Source organism: Gadus morhua, chromosome 6, assembly GCF_902167405.1.
Source record: "Gadus morhua chromosome 6, gadMor3.0, whole genome shotgun sequence".
NCBI classification, from domain to species: Eukaryota; Metazoa; Chordata; class Actinopteri; order Gadiformes; family Gadidae; genus Gadus; species Gadus morhua.
Window position 1 is genome coordinate 11,016,432 of NC_044053.1, and position 24,549 is coordinate 11,040,980.

A 24,549-nucleotide genomic window follows, 5' to 3' on the forward strand; every position below is an offset into this window, starting at 1 on the left:
TTCTGATGGCTTACGATGCAGAATCTGTGTTTTCATTGGAGGGCAACAGTGCCGTAGAGAAACAGGGTTTCCCTAAACACTGACCATGTCCAGACCTGACCAGACTGCATTAAATCCATCCAAAATGTAGCTGTTCCAACCGACCAGTGAGGCTCACAGCACAACACAACAATCCTAAGCCTATAAAAGAAGACCTCCATCCCTAGAGCTTCCTTTTTGTTTTGGTGGTTAATCTGAATGTATTGCCTTGCTCACGCATGCCCTGCCATAATATCCATGTTCATAAATTGCAGGTTCTGGTTACCTAAGTTTGTTTTGCTGGTAGCATGCTGCGTTGGAGGCTTCTTCATCCCAGAAGAGGGAGGCTTCGAGATGATGTTTCTGAAAGGTAACCAGCCCGGCTAATGCAACGCTGCTATTTTGTATGACTGTTTTCCTGCCCTGTCTGAACTGTCCTCCCTCCTCCGATTGGCTGATTACAGTGTGGCGGTACATAGGGGCGGTGGGGGGGTTCATCTTCCTCCTCATCCAGCTCATGCTGCTGGTGGAGTTTGCCCACAGATGGAACACAAACTGGTGAGAGCAATTTTCTCTCTCTCTCTCTCTCTCTCTCTCTCTCTCTCTCTCTCACTGCTCCCTCACCCTCTCTTTAATTTAGTTAATTTTTTATCCTCGGCCTCCCTGTTGTCTCTACGTCTGGCCTTGTTGCAAAGGCGTCATTGAAACAGTTTGAACAGCACTGGGACGGCACGTGGCTTAGGAGTTAAAACGGATTGGCTGGTAACCAGAAGGTTGCTAGTTCGAGTGTCGAGGTGTCACTGAGCAAGACACCTCACCCTAACTGCTCCTGACGATCTGGCTGTCGCCTTGCATGGTTTGTGAATGTGTTTATGAATGGATGATTATTAGGCAAGGTTACTGTAAAGCGCTTTGAGAGGCCGCTGGTTAAGAAGCGCTATATTAATGCAGTTCCTTTCATTTTCTTTTAATGAACAGACCTGCACAGAAAACAGCCAAAGAGCCCGTGGGTTAGGAATAGACCTTCTCTCAGAGGGGGGTGCGTGTAAAATCTGGTCCACCATTGGAGAGTATGGTCTTGTTTCTTTTTCCGAGGCCCGAAATCAGAACCTAGCCGGCTGCCAAGCCTTCCCCAAACGTCCAGGATGCTCATGGAGTGCGTGGTGTGTTTGCACACAGTCCATTTCCTGTGCGTGGAGAGCATGTGCCTCACAGCACGCTTGGCTTTGAAGGCCCGTTCAGCTTTTTTGTTACCAAAGCCATGTGTCCGTAGCCATGTGTAAAATACTTCACCAGAGTTGGAAGATAACAGCTGGGTTTCACACCAAACACCAACAAAGTTCTTTAACGGGCTGTAAATCTCTTTTATTTCGAGCGTGGGATAAAATCAACAACCTTAGCTCTTCCTTGACTCAACCCTTTCAGTTTACTGTTTACATGGCACATTCTCAGTGGCTTTCCTTTCTCTCGCTGTCTGTCAATCACTTCCTGTGATGCATTGTTCTCGACTCCCTCCCCTTTTTAGGCTGTCATGTTGCATTGTGGATCTCGCTCCCACTCTTTAACACATATCCCCCCCCCCCCCACACACTCCACGCCCTGTCCTGCAGGAGTTCCGGGGTGAAGTACAACCGGCTGTGGTACGCCGCCCTGGCCCTGGTGACCCTGCTCCTGTTCAGCGTGGCAGTGGGCGCCGTTGCCTTCATGGGCCTCTTCTACACACACCCGGAGGCCTGCCTGCTCAACAAGGTGCTGCTGGGCATCAACGGCAGCCTGTGCTTCATCGTCTCCCTGCTCGCCATCTCCCCCTGCATCCAGAAACGTGAGAGCAGCCCCCCGCCGTGTGTGTGTGTGTGTGTGTGTGTGTGTGTGTGTGTGTGTGTGTGTGTGTGTGTGTGTGTGTGTGTGTGTGTGTGTGTGTGTGTGTGTGTGTGTGTGTGTGTGTGTGTGTGTGTGTGTGCGTGCTCAGGCACACGCGCATACCTACTTATACAAACGGAAAGGTCTTGGTTAGACAGAGTATCGATCACAGAATCCACAATGGGGAATACGAGAGCCACAGCAGCAATGCTTTCTCTGCTACTATCGCCCCATGAGGTCGGCGATTAGCAGTGACAAAACAAATTTAATCAACTAAAATGGTTTTGTGTTTATGATGGTAGATGTCAACTTTAACTTTGCTGCCGTTTGGGGATCGCGTCCCTGAACTGTCTCTCCGCCACCAATCGTTTCAGTGACTAGAACTGGCTCAGACTTCAGCCGATACTACAGTTGGAGTAGAAAAACCAGTTCTGAATCCTTCATGTTTTTTTTCTCATCAGTTTGAAACTCCACTAGGTATTCAGGCAGACAAATGCCCTTTGTCCACTGGACACAATCCCTTAATTATCCCATACAGTACCATTGAGTGTGTGTGTGTGTGTGTGTGTGTGTGTGTGTGTCCCCCTGCAGTGCAGCCCACCTCCGGCCTGCTGCAGCCCGGTGTGATCAGCGTGTACGTTATGTACCTGACCTTCTCCGCCTTCTCCAGCAAACCTAAAGAGAGTGAGTACGACCATGCCGTCGAACAAACAACAACAAACCAACGAACACGCATCCATTACGACCCAGCAGAATGGGATTAGGGCTGTGATTGGATATAATGGCTAGGACCTGACTCGCTCTTGAGTGAATTCATAATTCAATATCATATTTATAATTGAACTGCTTTGCTACGATGTAGGCGCTACCCCCTTCTCTAGTGTACACAATGTTCTAGGGAGACATCCGCTGTCAGGATCGTCTCTTTAGCCCTCCTCGTTGATGAATAGCTTCAACGCTTCCCCTCGGTGGGATTAATAAAGTTTTATCTTATCTTATCGTTCTGTTTGTGTTAATGGAAACCTCCTTGATTTTTATTCCACCTCCTCTCTAAACGCTAGGCCTCTTGCTAACGTTCCTCTTTGCTTTTTGTTGATTGTTCCCATGTCTTTTTTTACCTCTGCCCCCCCCCCCCTAGCGTACGAGGTTGCCGGGTTGAACACCACAGTGTGTGTGTTCCCCTTCAACTCTGGGAACGAGAGCGACAAGAAGATCGTCACTGTCGTGGGGGCCGTCATCCTCTTCTGCTGCGTCCTCTACTCATGGTGAGACACACACACACACACACACACACACACACACACACACACACACACACACACACACACACACACACACACACACACACACACACACACACACACACACACACACACACACACTTGCCTCGGTCAGCACTAACCCAGTTAACCCCAGACTGCAACGACATGCCCGGTAGAGCAAGAAAGGATGGTAACAAATGACAACACTGCATCTGCGGCGAAAGACCGCCTCTGATTGGCCGTCACTTTAAAGAGGGGGCTGCTGGTTGGCTGCTGGCTGAGTGCTGGGGCTGAAGCACATGTGGCTCCAGTGCGGAGCCACATGTGTTTCCAATCACGTGGAGGCCTCGTGTCTCCTGTGGTCTCCCCCTCCCCTGACCTGAGACTGTGGGAGGAGTGGGGGGACGCCCATGCCATCTCAACTTTCTAAAGGACTAAATGACTGGAAAAATACAGTCTGAATGACTCTCCTTCCATTGTGCATTCCCTTTCACGCGTCAAAGCCTCTTATCGCCCACCTTCTTCTCTCTCTCTCTCCCTCTCTCTTTCTCTCCCTAAAGCTTGACCTCCACCACCAGACGGAGCTCTGCAGCGCTCCGTGTGTGCAGAAACAGTGAGCCCGAGACTGAGGTGCACGCACGCACACACACACTCGCACGTGCGCACGCATATGTTCTTGCATTCCTTTGATTGGTGGACTGTTAATTTGTGTTAAAGGGGTGAAATTAGTAAAGGAGTTGTAATGGCCCACATCTTTCTAATGGATGAACAAGTCATCTGTGTGCACACCATTGTGTCATCATGAGAAACCCAGCGTTCATTGAGTCCTTCTTCCCTGTCCTGCAGAGAGCGCGCTGCTGTTTCTGCTTTGGTGATGACACGGGTGGGTACTTCATATCTTCCCCTCATTCATATTTCATGGTTTTCCAGTCTAGCGCCTGCTTCTCTCTTCTCCACCTCCTCTCATTAATGGCTACATAAAAAATGTCCCCCCTCTATATCTTCTCCCTAACCCTAGCCCTAGCCCTTTGTCTTTCCCTCTCACATATCTTTTTTTCTTTTGCCCATTAATATGCCATATTCTCATTTCTCTGCCAGAGTGGATTTCACTCTGCTTATCGTTATTCCTGTGCCAGAGCGCAGATGGTGAGAAAGCATTGGTCAGCAAACAGAAATGATGTCACTGTTACTAGGAGGTTACTATGCCGTAGCCAGCTTTCTGGTTGGACGTGTGTCTAGAATAGACTCACACTGACCCCTGCTGGAGGACATAAAAACTAAGACTGTGATGCATAATGAGGGGACATTTTCGGGTCATGTGACGATGAATAAGAATGAATGTGTAAAAATAAAATTATTAAATTAATTAATAAAATAGCATTTTATATGATTAATTCACATCATGACTTTATCCCACCATTGAACATTACAATGTTGGATGATGCAGTTTAATAACATGCAATGACACGCATTGCAAAACATTAGGTTAGTACAAAAAAAAGATGTAAAAGCAAGCAAATTATATTATTTAGCTACATTTAGCTACACTCATCATTGTGAATGTGCGTTTATTTAATAATGTGTGTGTGCGTTTTCAGATGACAACGATGAGGAGAAGAGCGGCGGTGGTCAGAACGTGGTGTACGACGAGCAGGAGGGAACCATCTACAGCTACTCCTACTTCCACTTTGTCTTCTTCCTGGGCTCACTCTATGTCATGATGACCGTCACAAACTGGTTCCAGTGAGTACTGCCACACGCTGTAGGGCATGGTCTTGATGCCCGCAAACATACCGCCATTCAGTGAGAGCTCAATGTGTGCGTTTATTTCTATTTTGCATATCGTGAATAGCAAAATCGAATCTGGGGAAATGTATTGATGAAAGCGATGCTTTTCTGCGTCCACTCAAATGACGATTGCTCCCTCTAGTGTTTGAATGCCCCAAGACCGTCATGTAGTCCCATTGCCAACCAAACCATCTCTAGAAGTTGTGTTCCTCTCAAGGTTTCTTACTTGATAATTATTTTAAGAGTTTTCCCAGACACTTTTGGAGGCTACGGTTAGGGGAGTCATAAAATATGGCCTGCAGAGCCGTTTGAGACCTACTGTGATGAAGGGCTATACAAAGAAAATTGATTTACTAATACTTTTAGGAGTTGTAGTAAAATTGATTTATTTCGATTTTTCTTTTTACTAACCTCAAACTCTTGTGAGGAATGCCTCGTTGCACAGTTGCATTGTTTCTCAGTGTTTGTTTTGTTTGTTTGTTGTCTCACCGTAGCTACGACAACCATGAGATCGAGAAGCTGCTGGAAGGCAGCTGGTCGGTGTTCTGGATCAAGATGGCGTCTTGCTGGGTCTGCCTGATCCTGTACCTCTGCACGCTCGTGGCGCCCATGGTCTGCCCCAAGCGCTTTGAGGCTTAGAACACACACACACACACACACAGACACGCACACACACCCAACCACACAGACACACACACACCTCTAGACTTGTGTCGGGGTAATGTGATTGTAGCCACGTGTCTAGGTAGGGTTATTTCCAGCGTAGCCGAGGGACCACCATGATCTTCTACCCCCCTGAACGACACACCTACACTCCCCCCAGCCCCCCCCCCCCCCCCCTCCCGTATGGAAGTCTCTGTTCCCGTTTTAGTAGACGTCGTTGTTTTGACACTTTTTTGTTGTTTTTTAAGCTATGTTGACTTGTTATTGATGCCTTGATGGCAGATTGTGTTTTTGAATATCAATGACTTCTGGAGTTTTGTTACATGCAGGGTTGGAGTTGAACAGAATTGGGGGACAGTGTGCGCTGTACAGTTCTTGATATTTCCAACTTTGTCTCCTGTCCACGCTTCACGGAAACGTCATATCCTGTGAGTCTTACCTGTGGATAGTTCTCTGGGCCGCAAAGTTGGTCTAGAAGAGCCCAAGTCCTTTTAGTTGATCACTCTGACAAAGTCGGAATACACTTTTATGGTTGGGCTCAGATTGATTATCGATTTTAAGTCGGTGTAGAGACACTTTAATCCTTTATTTTTGTCCCTTAAACTGGTTTGAAAACTCATCTCTCAGGCTCACATCCACTGGACTTTGTCTGTGCTCGCTTTATCCATAACCCTTTTTGTAGTCGTTTTCTATGCAACTGAACAAGTTTGTTTTTATTTAAAACACAAATGTCCCAATGAATCACCAACCTATATTGCATTTCATGTATGAGCACGTTGCGATTATGGCTCTTTCTTCAAGACTAAATTACTACTTCAATTATCGGCTATTCGGTTAAACTTCCACTTTTGTCCACACTGTTTCTTTCCTACCCCCCCCCCCCCCCCCCCCCCCATACAGGAAGCAGTTGGTTTGACCGTCTGTAAAAGCCGCAGTCAGGGTTGAGAAATATTTGCCAAAGCTAGAGCTCAGAATACAATATTATATTCTGTTAAATACATAGTCACATATACAATATAGGGTAATAACATACATCTTCGACCTACATATAAGCTTACATTTCTGTTTTCTGCGCCGGCTCTTAGTTATTGGCCAATTCAGTAGTAGGGAGGACTTGTAAGCAAGTGTGCACAGATTTATTCAACACTGGATGTTGAGTTTGCTGACCAAAAAGAACTGATTAAAATCAAGTTTTTCATTTGTTTCGTTGTACAGAGTTACAGTTTATTGTACACTTCGAGTGCAAAGGCTTTCCATTCAATAAATACAGTAAATGTTCTGTTGTGTTGTTTTTCTACTGTATAAACCTGTTTTATACTAATTTATATGAACTCTGGCTGTATTTGTGTCCTTTCCAGTAAAATAATTGGAGTAAGAATGATGCTTGGTGTTCCTAATACTAGAGTCAAAACCACTATTGGGCTGTTTTTCATGTGTTTCGTTTTAAATCTTTATACAAATGTACAAAATCAAACGGTGCTTATTGTTCTCATATCAAACTTGAATAAAATCGTACAGAAGGAATCAAAAAGAAACGGCTGTACACTGCTCTGGTTTTATTTTCCCACATTTGTTCATAACACAAACTAACTATTTCAAATAAACGTCAAGTGTTCAAATTAAACCATTTAAAGAGTGTGGTCTATGGAGTCACTGATTTGGCACAGCGTCTGTCTGATTTACTACCTCTGCGTCGTTCTTGCATGAGGGAATCCTCATCTTAAAGCCCTCCACCCAGTCCTACATGGCACTGCTTACAGCCATTCAGCCGAGTGTTGCCAGCATTTCATTGAGTACTTTTACAAACAACAAAAATGAACAAATGCTCGTACTTTATTAAGTCATATTCAAAGTCATATTTATTGTGAAAAATATAAAAAGATACAACCTTAGAATAGTTAGGAAAAGTACAACATTACCAAAGTTCTACATTCCTGCTTAAAATATGCTTTATTACTTTAGTTATATATATTTAGTACATAGCATATATATGTATTCTACAAACACTGTAGTTGAGTAAAAAACTGTACCAAAAGCTACTTTTCTAGTATGTAGTCACTGTGAATCACTTTTACGTTAATTCACGTTTACTCCCTTTACTGTGCTTCAACCCACTTGCAAGGAGGTGCATCTTCTGCCCATACAACATCCACCTGCATTGAGACGTGTTAGAATAACTGTAGAAGCCAACACAAAACGCATGAATGCCATGTGTTTAAATAAGGCAATGAATGGTCTTCCATCTGCATGTCAATGTCTCAGGATTTAATCCGCACTCTGGCTGTTGATTTCCTGGTAGTCCGCAGGGATAGTGTCTAACGGAGCAAGAGAAGGAATGACATAGTTATTAACCACGTTCATAGCTCTGTAGTATCACTCTCCAGGACAGCGTGAGGGAGACACCAATGGAAACAAGCCTTCAGACCTCAGTGTCATCCCTGACTATGTATTTCGATGTATGACACAGATTGCTGTTCATACATCGAAATGGTCAAATGAAATCAATCAATGACGTAGTGCAGCCTGGCTCGATGCTCCCTCTGCTGTAGAACGGAGGGGGGGGGGGGGGGGGGGTGGGGGGGGGTCTCACCGTTACAGCGGTACTTCAGGTTGGACCAGATGATGTTCTCCTGGGAGAAGCAGAACACACCCAGTCTCCCGCCCCTCATGCTGGTGTCGATGGTGACGCCCGAGTCCGCCACCAGGGTCGAGCCCTCATAGAAACGGACCCTACCCCCCCCACCCCCACACAACGCATCGAATGTTAGGTCGGAAGATAATGTATACTTCATGTGTGTGTGTGTGTGTGTGTGTGTGTGTGTGTGTGTGCGTGTGCGTGTGCGTGTGTGTGTGTGTGTGTGCGTGCGTGCCTGTGTGCCCGCATTGGTAAAGGATTGAGGTTGGTTGGAGATGGTTGAAGTCAAGGTCAGGGTTGTTCGGTGTTAAGTTAAGTTAAGGGTGAACTGCTACATGGCAGTCACCAAAAGGATAGGTCTGAATAGTTGCTCCTGCCCCTGTCCGATGTAGGGGTCGATGGCCCAAAGGTGGAGGCGTGTCCCCGGCGGCCCATACCTGATGTAGCCGACCTGGGGCCGGTGCTGGAGGTACCAGCGGTAGGACACCTTGTCCTTCCAGCCAGAGTTCCTGGGGTCCTTCCACAGCAGCCGCACCTGGTCGTCCGTGTCTCCCGTGTGCCAGAGGGAGTTCCTCAGGTACTCCCCGGGACCCGTCTTGGACTTGACCGCCTGGGCCGTGGGAGGAGAGAGGGAACATGGTGTGGCCGCGGCTCAGTGTGTAAGAGAGAAGGGGGGGGGGGGGGGGAATGCTATAACTGCATTCTCGCAGACACACACAAACACACACACACACACACACACACACACACACACACACACACACACACACACACATATGCAGAGACAGACACGCACACACACACCCAGATACACGGACAGACCTTAAGCTGAATCCCTGGCTCTGCCACCGCTCTGAAGGGAACAGCCTGCCAGTAGGTCTGCTCCGTCTGTTTCCACATCACCACGTAGAAGGAGGAGGAGTCCTGGTAGCCGAAGATGAAGCCGGCGTAGTCATCGTCGGTCACCGTGTTCACGTGGAACGTGCCGTCAAAGTCCACGCCACTGAACGCCGTGTAGCCTGCAGAGAGGACACCGGGGGAGGAACGGGCCTCGGTGAGCCTAGAGCTCCGCTGAGAGGAGTCTGCTGTTAGCTGTATAAGCATCGATGCCTTTCTTACCAACAGCGAGGCCTGGGTCAGAGTTCATGGTCTGAACGATCTCCATGCCCTGAGGGGAGAGAGAGATAATCCAACCTGAGCGAGAGCACCGCAACAGGAACTGTTTGTAATTTGATGGAGGCCTTCATCCATAAGGCCTTCACCATAACCACTTACAGAGATTTCACTGACATGTCATGCATGCACAGGTATGGTGGGACACACTTGAAATGACAGTTACCGTTTAAATGACTCCAGGTTAAGTCGATTAGCAATGTGATTGATGTATGGTCGGTGAAGCTCGCCCGTAGAGAGAGTGTTACCGTCTGATGTCTGAATGATATTCAAGGCAGCTTCAGGGGCTGTAGACTTTGTGGCTTACGCTGTTGAGCACCACCCAGTTGGGGTCTATCTGGGCGTCGCCCTCGGGGTCCAGCACCACCGTCTGATAGGCCCTGAAGTCCGTCAGGGTGATCTCGGCGTTCTCCGGACACGTGTCTATGATGTCGATGATGGTGTCGTTGTCGAAGTCTCCGGCGCAGGCCAGCCCCACCTTAAAACCTGGAACACCGTCGCTGTTACTGCCGCTGCGCGAACACTCACGCAAACTCACATGCAAACATGCAGACATGCACACACACACACACACACACGTACACACACACACACACACACACACACACACACACACACACACACACACACACACACACACACACACACACACACACACACACACCCACAGATGCAGAAACACACACATACATGCGCACAGATACACACACACTCACACAAACACACACGCACAGACGCAGGAACACACACACACACACACACACACACACACACACACACACACATGCAATAGATAGTGATGATAAACTAACTGTATTCCTTCTGGTCTGGGTTGAAGACCAGCCGACAGTTGTCTTGATCATCCAGTACACCATCGTCGTCATCATCGTCGTCGCATTCATCCCCCTGCCGAATACACAAAGAGACATGATGACAACGGGGCGTTTTCACAGAGGCGCCATCGGAAGACCATTCATTCTGTTTATTCAAATAATAGTTGGTAAAACAGGGAAAGCTAAATTGAGATCAGATTACATTATCCGATCAGAAGATCTTTCATTTCCATTTCTTTACATTTTGTTAAGGCTTCCCAGTACAAAAAAAGCACCCATTATAATGGACAGGACGCAGTGCACCACAAAAACACAAAGGCATGGAAGACCTTCCCGTCCTTGTCAGTGTCCAGCTGGGCCGAGTTGATGACCGTGGGGCAGTTGTCCATGTTGTTTTGGTGGCCGTCCCCGTCACTGAGCAAGGGAAGGAACAGGGAGAACACATCAACGCCACTGGTTCTCCTCAATGACCCCCCCGTCCCTGGCCCCAGAGGAAGAGCAGCCCCCACCTGTCTATGTTGTCGTCACACGTGTCCCCCACCAGGTCGTGGTCAGAGTCCACCTGGAGCCAGAGGGAAGCGGAGGACTTTGTTGAGTTGTATTAAAGGGATCATGAATATATAAATACTAAGCATCTTATTGGGATTCCGATGGCTATGCTCTGGCGGTAGTTTTTGTTACGCCAATTTCAATTGTATGCTTTACTTCTTCTCATGCTAATATGTAAGTTGCGTCTGATAAATAACTTTTATATACATACTTGATATGACTGGAAATACAACAACAACAACAGCATCAACCTGCATTGAGTGGGAGGGTGGGTTGTGACTGTGTGTGAGGGGGCATGTCTTAGTGATGGTTGTCGTGGTTACCTGGTTGGGGTTGACCATGTCGGGGCAGGTGTCACAGACATCTCCAACCCTGTCCCTGTCCCGGTCCACCTGGTCGACGTTGGGGACCAGCGGGCAGTTATCCAGAACGTTGTTCAGGCCTGAGGAGGGTAAACGGGGTTTTATTGCAGAGCCTGCTGCTGCTGACCAAAGGAGCACAATGGAAGTGAGTCTGAAGAAGTGAAAAAACAAATTCCCAGGCACGTTTTATTCCGGGAATCAGCTCGATTATTCCGGAAGAGGGCTCGATTAACTCAGTGAAATAGTTTCCAGCGGACATCAACGTCTGGCACAGGAACGCCACGGAAAAAACGCTGCTCTTAGAGCAGACACAGACATGACCAAGCGCTAAGCTATCCAGAATACAAGTTAAAGACATTCCCAAACAATTGGTTGAGGTGGAGCTTTTGGCCAGAAGAAAATATGGGGATCTGAAATGATTTAACTGAATAAATGTGGATTACTATAAGCCCATGGGCGTACATGGGGGCAAGGACACACACACACGCGCGCACACACACACACACACACACACACACACACACACACACACACACACACACACACACACACACACATACACACACACACACACACACACACACACACACACACACACACACGTGCATGACGCACACACAAACTGTTTTTCCAATGGAACTAATTACAGTGTTCCAGAATGAAAATGAGTAAATATGTGGCATAGCAATGAGCAGTCCAACAAAATCGTTTCAGTCTGCCTGGAACACTTTCACTTTTAACACTTGTCTTTTACTTGGGCGGTAAATGGTTTGTTATTAGGGCAGTGAGAGTTTAGTGGAGCTCCAGTTTAAAAATACAACAACAACAACACCTGAATTAGAAACAGAAAATACCACCGGGATGTGTTTAACAGATGAAGTATTATTCTGGTTGTCTTTTAACTGGAAACCCAGTGAGAGGGCGAAAGACTTCCTCACTTTCCATACTACAGGGTCTAGACTCTGGGTGGCCAGTATCCTACATAGTAGCCACACAATCTAATAGGTATCCATTAGGTTTCACACAGTGTTTTACATATTTTACCGTAAAACCAGAGCAATAAAAGTTAATGATCTGGGAGCTGGCTGAGATGATAGCCTGCCTTAACAGTGTGAAGCCCGGCATTTAGCCTGCCCCGTTAAAGGGCTTTGAAAGCTAGAGTGTGTGCATTATTGACGTTTATATCGAACCACGAGGGCATGAAACGCCACAGGACGGGTGTGAGGATGAGATCCACCTCACCGTCTCCGTCGATGTCGTCGTCGCACTCGTTCCCCAGGCCGTCCGAGTCTGTGTCCTTCTGTGTGGGGTTCTCTACGGTGGGACAGTTGTCACAGGCATCTCCATGGGCGTCCTTATCGCTGTTCCTCTGGTCCTCATTGGGGACAAGCCAACAGTTGTCCTGTGTGTCGGTCAGAGAGAGCTTGGAATTAACTGGAGCGCCACACCTGTTGGTATAGGCTCATACCTGTTGCTCTTTGTAACATGAACAGAATGTCTCGCTTTATGGACGACGGGGAGCATTGAATGGTGAACACACGTCTATGTTTAGAATTCCATCGCTGTCTGCGTCATCGTCGCAAGCGTTCCCGAGGCCGTCTCGGTCGGCGTCCTCCTGGCCCGAGTTTGGCACAAAGATGCAGTTGTCCTGGAAACAGCACGGCCGGTTCAATTTATTGGTTTATGGTTGTCGGTCTTGGCTTGTTTTGGGATGGAGGCGAGGAGAGAGGGTGTAATACCATGTTACAGCTGCTGTCCTTGCACCTGAGTTTGGCATCGGGGAACGCATCGATGTCTGTGTCCTTTCCGCACACAAATCCATTCCCTGCCCAACCGATGCCACACTGAGAAAACACACGCACACGCACGCACACACACACACACACACACACACACACACACACACACACACACACACACACACACACACACACACACACATACACACACACACACACACACACACACACACAAATACACACACTTGAGCATGAGGGGAAAATCTATAACACCAGATAAAATCTGATGAATTCTTGCCTAGTACAACAGGGTCAAATATCTATAAGATTATAATATGCCTTGGCTTAGGCAGAATGCAATAATAAAGATTGGATCAGTACTGATGTTAACCAAATGTTAACATCAATAAAGCACATCTCATGACCTTATCAATCCACATACTTTCTCAAACAAGGACGCATCCTGTCCTGCACTTAGCTCGGTAAATACTGAACTCGTCTCTGCTATCTCAAATCTCCGTCCCATTATGGTAGCCCTTCTTGGTTCTGGTTCTCACCACACAGCTGATTCTGCCGTCCCTCTCCACCACACAGTCAGCGTTAGGGTCGCACGGGTTGGGTTGGCCGTTCAAACAGAAGCCTTGTCCAAGGCAGCCCTGCTTCTGGTCCCCACTGAAGCCACTCTTGCACTCCCCACAGCGGAAGGAGCCCTGATGAGGACAACGCACACACACACACACACACACACACACACACACACACACACACACACACACACACACACACACACACACACACACACACACACACACACACACACACACACACACACACACACACAGCTTTCAGATCCGACAGTTCTATTTTATCATTCATTATTCATCATTTTGTCCTATCCTCAGAACCGTAGTTACATTGGCCTCTGGTTCACTTACCACAGTGTTGTGGCAGTGAGAGTTTGGGGTACAGCCTCCATTCGCAAGTACTCCCTCACACTCGTCTATATCATCACACACCTGGGGGGACGAACGACAAGAAGGATGATTCAGCGTGTTCAGGACCATCCAATGATTTCGCGGGGGTTTCAACTTGGATCTTCAGGGTGTTTGGAGGGACCTGTTTGTGTGAGCGGGCGTAGTCCACTCCCACTCCGGTCAGCTCCGGTCCGGTGTATCCCAGAGGGCAGACCTCACAGCGGAACCCAGGGGCCGTGTTCACGCAGCGCACGCCGGGGAAGCACGGCTTGAACCGACACTGTCACACGGCGGGGAAAGAATACTTCACTCAAAGCTTAAACCGACACTGTCACACAGTGGGGCAAAAGATGTCACTTAAAGCTTAAACCAACACTGTCACACAGTGGGGCAAAAGACGTCACTTAAAGCTTGAAACAACGCATCAACACACAGAGGTTGAAAACATATTTGGCTCAAAGCTTAAACCAATGCTTTCACACACAGTGGTTAAAAAATACATCACTTAACCTAAACCTGTAACCTAACCTAGGTAACATCAAATGTTGATAAGTACAACTTACAAATTAAACTGACACTAACACACACACACACACACACACACACACACACACACACACACACACACACACACACACACACACACACACACACGCACACACACACACGCACGCACGCACACACACACACAGGTGTATAGAGGAAAAACTACCTCGTCCACGTCGTCACACTGCACCCCGTCCCCTGTGAATCCTTCGGGACAGGGGGCGCAGCTGAAGCCCCCGTTCTGGGAGGGAATACACATGTCCTGGGTGAAGCACGTACCCGGTCGGCATCGCTGGAGGGGGTGAGGCTGGGGTGGTGTGACCGGGCGGGTACCTGACCCTGTTGGGGTGGGACCATCCCCTAGACCTAGACACATAGGTCACATTTCCTGTCAATATTAATAAAGTATATATCTATCTACATAGCACACATGTTTGAGAAGACATAGTCAGCCATTTGAAAAGGAAGGAATTGAAAGGAGTTGATGGTGTCCACCACAAGCCAGGCATTCTGCGATGGTGTTCCTCAGATAAATGGTCTCCTTGATCTAAACAAACAAACAAACAAATACCCGAGAACAAACACAACCAGCATGTTAAAAGTTTAATTGACAATCCCAATATTACATCAGTCAGAATAGCGCTTTCTATCTACAGCTGAGACAAAAGGCTACCTGCTGGTTCAATATTGTCTTCATCTCTGCCATCATGGTCTTGAGCTCCAGTAAGGATTCCAGGTCCTCTAGGGTCTTGCCTCCTGAGACCGCTGGAGGAACAGAACAAAACAACAATAGCAGAGATAGGGCGATGAGGTTATATGGGTGCTGATCGGCTGTGCCAGTGGGGGTTTCTGTGGGACATCACTGGCGAGGTGAAACATCAGTGGGCTCTGTGTTACGGGATCCCCTCCTCTAACTTATGAGATTAATTAAAAATCTTGGAAATTTGATGAATTGAAGGACAGAAAGCCGAGACAGAATGCTTCAATGCAAAGATAGCAGAGAATAAAAACCACCCATCTCTAAAACACCTAGGGTAAAGTCACAGACTCAAGACCAAAACACACAACCTTAACCGTAACACCTTAATATGTGGGGTCCCTCAGACTGGGTCTGCTTTCGTTCCTACAATACATCAATAACATGAAGTCAGCCTGTGATTGCAATCTGTTCCTTGAGGCAGAGTACTCAGCTCTTCTGGTTCCCATTAGGATACATTAGAAGTTCCATTAGAAGTTCTCATTAAAGTTAACATCTGGTTCGTAGTCCCAAAGAGTCGATACTCTTTGGGAGAAAACTAACGAAGTCTCAAGGATTGGTTGTAGGCAACACAAAAGTTATAGTTAAGGAGTCAGTTTCATGGGTGTTTATTAGATCATAAACTTTCTGGTGAGAGTATGGCCCAAAAAGTTCTCCCTAAAGTAAATCAAAAGGTAAAGCTTCTTGCTTGAGTATCCACTTGAATTGACAGAAATGCTCTTGAAATATTGGCAGGGATACTTGTGCAATGCCCTTTTGATTATGCCTGCACTTCATTGTAAACTAGCAACCCTAAGACTATTTAAAGCAAGTTACAGATTTCCCAAAACAATCTAGCTAGGCTGGTTCTGAATGCTGATTCCGAATTCCATCAGTCCATTCAAACCGATCAATACCCATGATCTGCGGGGTGTGTCCACGCTGATGGGTGCCGCAGTCCTGCAGAGTGGCCACGTTGGCCCTGGTGTCCTCTATCACCAGCTTCAGGTCCGTCAATAAATCCTGTGGGGGCGAGGAGATGTAAGTCACATTCAGCCTATAAACATGTTCACCTTCACTTGGTGGAAAGAGAATATGTGTCAATGTGTCAATGTGTTTATTTTAGTTTAGTCCAGTTAATTTCTGAACAAATACCCATTTATTCCTATGGGTCCCAGAGCCTGTAAGGATCACCTGTCCGTTAGGCTGCAGGGTCCTAAGGGCCACACTGTTGGGGCTGCGGGGCAGAGACCCGAAGGCGGCCGGTAGCGTATCCACATAATACACCAGCCTGCAGTCCACGTAGATGTTGAGGCGGGGGGGCCCGTTCTGGAGTCCGCTGGCCTGCAGCATCACATGGTGCTCCTGGCCGTCCGCCAGGCCCGGGGCGTTTGCGCTGGCCGTGTCGTACTCACCGTTGGTCTTCATGTAGCGCAGGATAACTGGACGGAGAAACCAAAGGAAAACATGGAGGGGAAACGGGCACAGGGTTGGAGGGGTAGTAATAAAGAAAAACCAAATAGAGAACGGATCAGTGGAGGATTTTACCTTGAAAACAGATTATTTTGTTTAGTCACACCACTGCAGTGCCCGTACATAACTAGAGGTGATCGCTTCACCTCTGGTTTTGCTGCTGGCAGTTTTCTCAAGAACCTCTTATCCAAACAACCTCACACTCCACCCTGCACTTCCTTGAGGGCTCAGCCATAGTTCCACCAAGTGTGATTTCGATCGGATGAACGATTTTTGAGAAAACCAAAGGACAGACATACACACCCCTCAGTCTCCTCTAATTATAGTTAGACATACGATTTTGGTCAAAATAAATAAAATAAAAATAAAGGATCACTTTTGTTGAACATGGCCTGGACGCTGAACTCCAGGTACTTGGTGTTATCATTGGGGTTGATGATGCTGAACAGCGTGGTCGGGGTCTTGCTGTTCAGCTTGAAGGAGGACAGGATAAAGGCTTCGTCCCTCCCGTTGTTCCTCAGGCTGCCCTGGAGCAGGTCTGGCAGACAGTCCGGAGAACCCAGCAGGTCGTACACTGAGACCCACAGAGAAGACCGAGAAGGGAACCACATAAACAAGGGGACCATTCTCCTTGATGTTGATTCACACAAGCTGTGAATTGTGTTTCCAAGCATATCATGATCATATCAACATCATAGTAAGTATAGATTAATAGTGTTAAAAGTGTTATGTCTTTACTCATGCATTGAATATATGGAATCGCCCACATTGATGATGAAAACCCAACAGCTTGGCCCTATTCTATCTGTTTCCATCCCGCGCGGCTGGGGCGGCAAAGTGTGTTTTAATTGGCTGCACCGTGTATAGCAACTGCTGAGTCAGATCACTGAAGCACTTTATGATGTGCTTGAGACTGTAGATGAAAGATGATGTCTGTGTGTGTGTGTGTGTGTGTGTGTGTGTGTGTGTGTGTGTGTGTGTGTGTGTGTGTGTGTGTGTGTGTGTGTGTGTGTGTGTGTGTGTGTGTGTGTGTGTGTGTGTGTGTGTGAGAGAGAGAGTGTGTGGGTGTGTTGACTGCCCTGCAGTGGTAAGCTCTACAGAGTGGCAGACTGATAGGCAGTAAACTTTTCCTTTGGAGAAAATATTTGGCCCTGGTGCAACCATTACAAGATCACAGAGAGACAAACTGAGACACACATACGCACACACATACATGCACATATACTGTATTTGAATGCATTCAAATACATATAATTCCCAATGTTCATTATCCAAGGGAACATTGGCATTGATATATAACTGATAATAAAAAATGTAATCTGTAGGGTTGAGATAAGTTACAATTATTAACAGATACTGTATGTTACTCAGCAGCGAAAAATGACCCAAACTCTATTACCTCATATTAAGTTGTATTATCTCATATGATTTGATACTTAGCGTTTATCAGTTCCAGAATGCTAAGGCCAGGTGTACTCACCAATGCCCTGTGCCATGACTGTCAGGGCTAGCCGCTGGACCATCAGGGCGAGAGCTGCCCCTCTGACAAGTAGACCCATCCTCTGCACTTGATGAGTGGGGCAGAAGAGCCAGTAGATGCCCCTGGTATCCTCTGCTGTCCTCTAAGAAGAACTGGCGGTCTATTAAGACCTGTGGACGGGTTGAAGTAGAGTCAACACATTCTAAAGTCACAACAAATGAGCGCCTGGTCCAGGAGAGAGCACAAAGACAGACCTGCGGATCAGAGTTCCAGCTGGGTTAAGGTATTCTGTGGCCACAGGCAGCAGGCTTTTAAAGCTGAGAGGTGTGTCCTGGTGACATATTGCACACAGTTTTCCACCAGTGGGTGAAGGAGGGTTTCCTGTCAATAAAAGGCATAAGATCATGATGGTGCCTACTATTTGTGTAATGTATTACTGCTTGTTTATGGTATATCCCTTTTCCTTTTTAAACTTATATCACATAAATGCATACACATAAACATAAATAGATCCATGCAGGCATGCGTACGTACATCAATACACGCATACACACACACACGAGCGCGGTCACGCGCACACACACGCACGCACGCACGCACACACACACACACACACACACACACACACACACACACACACACACACACACACACACACACCCTTGAATGCATTCATAATTTTTTTCACTTTATTAAACAATGAACAAATACCATTATCTATTAATTAATGCTTATTATTTTTTTATTCGTGTTCACTTCCTTATAATAGGGTGGAGTCTCCTTGATTTTATCTTAAGAACAATTTCAGACATCTGGTTCTTGCCTCAAGAGTTATTTAAGTAACCACAAAATACTTTTCTACCTTTAAGGACTGGTCCAAGCCAAGACATTTACAATCCCTCTGTGCAGTCATTCTTTCTGTGTATGTCTGTCCTTTTGTCTGGTTTCTTAGTCTGTCCGTCTGGTTTATCTGACTTAACTGGCAGGCAGCGTCTTCAAAACGATAATACCATAATCTTATGTATTTAAAAGAAGATTGAGAAATTGTTATGGTCGCATACTACGGAGGAATATAATGTGCATGAAATAGTATGTTGATAATGATTTCATATGTATTTCCCACTTACATTTATAATTTTTCATAATTTCTAAGAATATATCACCCTTGGTAAGTAAGAGTATTAAACAATGACGACTATGAGGATGCTGATTATTTATTATTGTTATCATTGACATTGGGAATTCTGTTTTTCTTTGGCACTGCCCCGCATCTGTCCGTGACGTCACACTTTCATAAACTAAACATGGCGACCTCCATGGAACTGAGATGCTGGGGAGGTGACTGGGGATTGCCTTCTGTTCACGCCGAATCGCTTGTTGTTTTGGTAACTATGATCTTATATTTACCATCTACAACATAGTCCCCTTCCCCTGAGCTATTTTTTACATCCATCCGACAAAGCGTTCGCTTCGACTGCCTTGAGTTAGCTTTAATGCTAGCGCTAGTGATGATGTACGGCGCTAAAATAAATGGATTCTTTCTGCAGCTGGTTGTCTGGATGTCAGCAGCGATGACAATGAGACGAGTAGCGTCTGCTCCTAGTCCGTGCCCCGCTGATTGTAAAGAACACACCCGTGGGTTACATTAAATTCCCCTTGAAGGTCAGGCCAAGTCCCTTATTTATTTTATTTCAGAATTAGTTATTTCCACTCAGGGCGGCGAAAGATCCGGCCAATGGGCGTATTCCCAGCTTGCTGTTTCTGTGCAAGTGTGCTAGACGGCTTTAGAAGGCTTTTATTTATTTAAACTAGCTGACACTTTTCTTTGCCCCGACAAATCGGCTTCTACCTACACATGTAATGTAACATCTGCGCATCAGTTTGATATGTGCTTCATGTTACTCACCTCTAGTGGAACCGCCCCCTTGTGCAAATTCTGTATGAAATATATTCTTCATGATAACGAAACTTGCACTTTTGACCAGCATAGAAAATAACAATCATGTCAAACAATATTTAAAGAATCCGTATAGTTTATGACCTTAAATCTTATAACCCTGTAACCCTAACATTATCCCTAATCTGTAAACCTAACCCTAATCTGCTGTTAAACAAACGTTTGTACATAACACATCTCTATATCTCTTTAACAATAGATCTCCTCTAGAATAACAATTACAAAGTTCTTTTCTTTTGCTTCTTGTACTAGGCATACTGCAAGTTCTCGGGGGCAAATGTCACAGTTTCTCCGATCGATTGGACATGGAGAACTTTAACAGGTAGGCAGGCTACCTGTTAGACAATTAAACAATGAATCTATATTCTAAATGACAATACAGTATCCAATATTATAGCTAATGGAACAGTAATTATATTGAACAGAAACTGAACCCTTATTACACAATCTGTAAGATCTTTTTCTCAAGTTCTGTTTATCCTGGAAAATGGAAAAAAGTCTGACATTCCATGCATGGGATATGGTCTCCATCTATTCTGCAGTGACAACCCCAGAGCTGGTGTGTGGAGACTCCACAGTGACAGAGCCGGCGGACATTCTCAACTTCCTGAGGAAACAGGTTCGCCTCTGTGCCAAGTCTGCTTTCTTTCCCCGGGCACGAATCATCAAGTTACCAGACTCATTTCAAAGGGCCGTGAGATCAACAGTTAACATTCTTGTATTTATTTTTTTAACTTAGAGGTTTAACGCTGACTATGAGCTGACGGCCAGACAAGGTGCCGACACCATGGCCTACGTCGCACTGGTGGAGGAGAAGTTGAGGCCGGCTTTAGTAAGAATAACCTCTCTCTCTCTCTCTTTCTCTCTCTCTCTCTCTCTCTCTCTCTCTCTCTCTCTCTCTCTCTCTCTCTCTCTCCTGTCTTCTCTCTCTCCTGTCTTCTCTCTCCTCTCTTCTTGACATATTGTGTGCTCCCCGTGCGGAGGAATATTGTGTCAGTAACCAGTGTTTGCGTTCTGTTTGTTCGTTAGTTGCATACATTTTGGGTGGATGCGGAAAACTATGCTAATCTGACGCGGCCGTGGTTCGCTTCCCGCTCGCCATTCCCTCTTAACTTTCTGGTCCCCAGTCGCCATGCCAACAATGCCCTGTGCCGCATCCTGCTGAGCAAAGTGGAGTCGCCGCTTTACTCCATCACAGAGGTGGAGGGAAAGGTAAACAGGGCAGACGTTCTTCACACTGTGTTCCCTTTCTCGGCGGCCCCCTGCCTCTCTGTGTGTTTTTCTAACCGCTGTTTCCTGGTCCTCCACCAGCTCTACAGCGATGCTAAGGAGTGTCTGAACCTCCTCTCCCACCGTCTGGGAGGAGACCACTACTTCTTTGGAAACTCGTACGTGTTGTGGATCAATATTTATATCTTAGTGCTAGTAGGCAACACCAAAGTTATAGTTAAAGGGTCGGTTTCCTACTTAGGGTGTTTATGAGATAATAAACTATGTGGAGAGAGTATGGCCCTAAAGTTTCCTATTTTGAAGTGTCGCCATGTACTGGCACACATTTCCCTTCTGTGTGCATGTTTTATGAAATAAATCTTCATTGTGGTTGTTATCGACCCTGCAGGCCGTCGAGCCTGGATGCCTTCGTGTTTGGCTTCATGGCTCCGCTCCACAAGGCGGCTCTGCCCAGCTGTCCCCTGCAGAGCCACCTGCGCCAGCTGGCCAACCTCACCGGCTTCATCGACAACATCCTCGCCGTCTACTTCAGCGGCAGCCAGCCCGGTGAGCCTCCCACACACGACTCCACCTCCCTTGGGAAGCCTTGCGTCTGTACTGCACACACAAAGACACAGTAGCGCCGGGGAGAGGGGAAGCGGCTTGGTGAGCACACATGGCTGAACCGCTCTGACACTATCCATCCTTTCCCTCTGATGAAATGTTCTTTTGTGTCCCTTCCGACCGCACCACTTGTTTTCCATGTTTTTTTTTTACGCTTCTACTGCCTAATGACCTAACTCCACTCCCCGTCCAACTAACTCCCCATCTCCTGTGCTCCTCTACGGCTGTGTCCGCCCTCCACTCTCTCCCAGGGTCTCCTGTGCCCGTGCAGGAAACGGTGGACGCCAACCTCCAAAAACTAACACAGCTCGTAAACAAAGAGTCCAACTTGATCGAGAAGGTGCATCCGCTTTTTCTATTTTTAACATTTGTGCTCTTTTCACCGCCGTTGGTTTCGGCCCTGACTCCTCGGCGTCTCGTGCTGCATGCCCCAGAAGTCTTCCACGTCTACAGACGTGGTGTCGTGTTGTATTCCGTGTTGTTTTGGCACCGCGTTCCGTCCCTTGATGTTCACAGTTCCCAATTGTGCTGTACAGATGGATGACAACCTCCGCAGCAGTCCCCAGCTCAAACCACGCAGACCAGAGCCTAAGCCCTGCCTGGCCAATGAGGGGAGCTCTACGCCCGCCTGATCTTTGACCCTAGAATCAATCCTACATGAATGTTAGACTGAAAAAAAACCTGCACCTGACAAGATCCTGTGATGTAAAATATATATTTATTTTTAATCTGATACAAAAAATTCCCAAGAATTGTATCTTATGTAAAAATATTAGATCAGAATGGCCATTTGGCTGGTGTTCTGGGTGGATTATGTATGTGCGCATACCTGTTAGATTGAGGCTTATACAGACATATTACGGGAATGCTTTCTGATGGTTATGCAGTAGGGATGATGATCTATTTCAGGGATGTTGAATAGGCTAAATGCATGTGATTGATGTGGTAAGGGAAGGAATGAATGCTGTGCTATTAAATGAGAACACTGCAGAAGGTTAAAAGGAAAACCACAGCAAATAGAAAGCCCAGTGACGGAAATGGTGGCATGGGTATTGGCCTGAACGTAGTCTCTTAAGAGGGCCAGTTATTCTCATTTCCATTTTTGTTTCTTTTCTTCTGTGCAATTAAAATATTCTCAATTTGTCCAACCGAGACCCAGATTTCTCCCGAGACAAAGGTTATTGTTGATTATATTATCAATCTAATCATTTCCTTTATCACTGTCCTACATTATCAAACCTTAAAAGATATGGCCCACAACTGATTATCTGTGTGCAGAGGTTTAAAACCCTGGTTATTTTGAAGCTATGGAACAAAAGCTCTGTAAATAAAGTTAGTCTTTTACAGGTTTCATGTATAGTAGGTAGAAAAGCATACATTTGGGATTAATCTGTGACTTGATGGATCCCTCTTAATGCTTGATACAGTTGTAAATACTTCAAATAAGACAAGTTATTTGTAAATGACTGAAATCTGTAATTATTTTCTCAAACAGGGCTGATGTGCAAATAGCGGGGCTGTTATCGTTTGACTTTCCTTATGTTTTCTTGTATGCGCTGTGGTAAGTCAAGGGCCTTACAACTGTGCTTAGCATCTGGCAACTATATATTTGTTATTTCAATTGTACTATGAGTCAGACATTTATTTCCCTAAAGGAACACTGAAGTGCTTCAGCAGGGACATACTGTCGACTTATTGCCTACTTCAATGTATTTTGTTCTTCACATCTTAATGTCTCTCGCTGTGCCTGTTCAATAGTCTCCTTGAATGGCGTAAATACTGCATTTCCTTTGAGGATGCCTCTCGACTTCCTTTGTCGCAATTCACTCTACAATCTCTCCCATGCCTTGTAAATAGAACCGTGAGATGGATCGATTTGATATTCAGAAGTCTCATGTTTGACCTGCGTGTGCTGTGATGGCTTTGGTGTGTTTTCATTTCAAGTCCTGCAGGTAAAAAAAAAAAATTGTATTTGGTCAAGACTGACAGAGATCTTAAATAATTTTGTGAGTGCACATTCCCTTTAACAGCAATCTGACTTGGGGGGCAGAGTGGGGTTTGGTTATGTAAAGGAACATTGTGGTTCATAAAGACAGTATAGATAATAAGGGACTTATGACTTGTCATTATGCAAGAAATCCTGTGAGGTTGCTATTCATTGTTTTTGTCATGACTGTCTGCTATTTATGTTGTACTGCTTGTTACTATTTACTTTAATACCATTGGGATATGAATATAATAAAACCATGCAAATGTCAAAACTCTGCTTTTCAATTAAATTATGCAATCGTATAAAACGATAGTTTTGCAGTTCATAAACAAATTAGAAGATATTTTCCGCCTGGCCACCTGGTCTATTGAAAGAAAACAAAAAACATACCCAAATGATCTTGGACGCAAGAACCTTTTTACATCCAACTGAATGACTTCAGGGAAGCCTTGCCTGGGGTCCCAGTCACTGCTATTAGAAACTGGTGCAAATGTCCAGAAATGTGTGTGTGCAGCCAGGAAGTCTGTCAGTGGTCAGACTGTCTTTATGAATTGCCAGAAGTTGTTCCCTAATCATCTGCAGGTTTTTCATATATTTCCAACTAATTTAACTTTATTTTTGCAATCTTGGATCGATTTAATATTTTATTCATAGTTCTAATGGACATAAAGCTATGTG

At 46.0% G+C, this 24,549-nt stretch overlaps 3 protein-coding genes across 4 annotated transcripts in view; 2 read left to right on the forward strand and 1 right to left on the reverse strand.

Annotated features, from left to right (window-relative positions):
* Positions 1-7,126, forward strand: part of serinc5 (serine incorporator 5) — a 20,013-nt gene extending 12,887 nt beyond the window's left edge. Inside the window, exons 4-12 of the mRNA XM_030358434.1 lie at positions 294-388; positions 483-576; positions 1,629-1,840; positions 2,470-2,562; positions 3,017-3,143; positions 3,701-3,770; positions 3,987-4,023; positions 4,739-4,883; positions 5,423-7,126. Of these exons, the coding sequence (XP_030214294.1) occupies positions 294-388; positions 483-576; positions 1,629-1,840; positions 2,470-2,562; positions 3,017-3,143; positions 3,701-3,770; positions 3,987-4,023; positions 4,739-4,883; positions 5,423-5,567 (1,018 nt within the window). The 3' untranslated portion in view covers positions 5,568-7,126. The remainder of the gene's footprint in view (positions 1-293; positions 389-482; positions 577-1,628; positions 1,841-2,469; positions 2,563-3,016; positions 3,144-3,700; positions 3,771-3,986; positions 4,024-4,738; positions 4,884-5,422) is intronic.
* thbs4a (thrombospondin 4a) lies at positions 6,463-18,387 on the reverse strand. The gene is made up of 23 exons (XM_030358433.1): positions 18,092-18,387; positions 16,988-17,185; positions 16,333-16,580; positions 16,056-16,161; positions 15,076-15,167; positions 14,898-14,949; positions 14,569-14,768; positions 13,999-14,136; positions 13,818-13,898; positions 13,440-13,592; positions 12,883-12,987; positions 12,684-12,791; positions 12,386-12,545; positions 11,105-11,223; positions 10,742-10,794; positions 10,562-10,646; positions 10,212-10,305; positions 9,707-9,885; positions 9,346-9,394; positions 9,049-9,245; positions 8,664-8,836; positions 8,182-8,321; positions 6,463-7,906 (listed from the first exon to the last, which is right to left on the reverse strand). The coding sequence occupies exons 1-23, from the start codon at positions 18,168-18,170 to the stop codon at positions 7,857-7,859; spliced, it is 2,859 nt and encodes a 952-aa protein (XP_030214293.1). The 5' UTR covers positions 18,171-18,387; the 3' UTR covers positions 6,463-7,856.
* A 1,000-nt stretch (positions 18,388-19,387) lies between these two features.
* On the forward strand, positions 19,388-24,142 carry mtx3 (metaxin 3). 2 transcript variants are annotated; one of them, XM_030359265.1, is made up of 9 exons: positions 19,388-19,476; positions 20,301-20,370; positions 20,591-20,667; positions 20,788-20,880; positions 21,078-21,260; positions 21,360-21,436; positions 21,667-21,824; positions 22,133-22,221; positions 22,418-24,142. In XM_030359265.1, the coding sequence occupies exons 1-9, from the start codon at positions 19,396-19,398 to the stop codon at positions 22,511-22,513; spliced, it is 924 nt and encodes a 307-aa protein (XP_030215125.1). In that variant the 5' UTR covers positions 19,388-19,395; the 3' UTR covers positions 22,514-24,142. The 2 variants fall into 2 exon arrangements, with proteins under 2 accessions (XP_030215125.1, XP_030215126.1); XM_030359266.1 differs by lacking the exon at positions 22,133-22,221.
* The last annotated feature ends 407 nt before the right edge of the window (positions 24,143-24,549 follow it).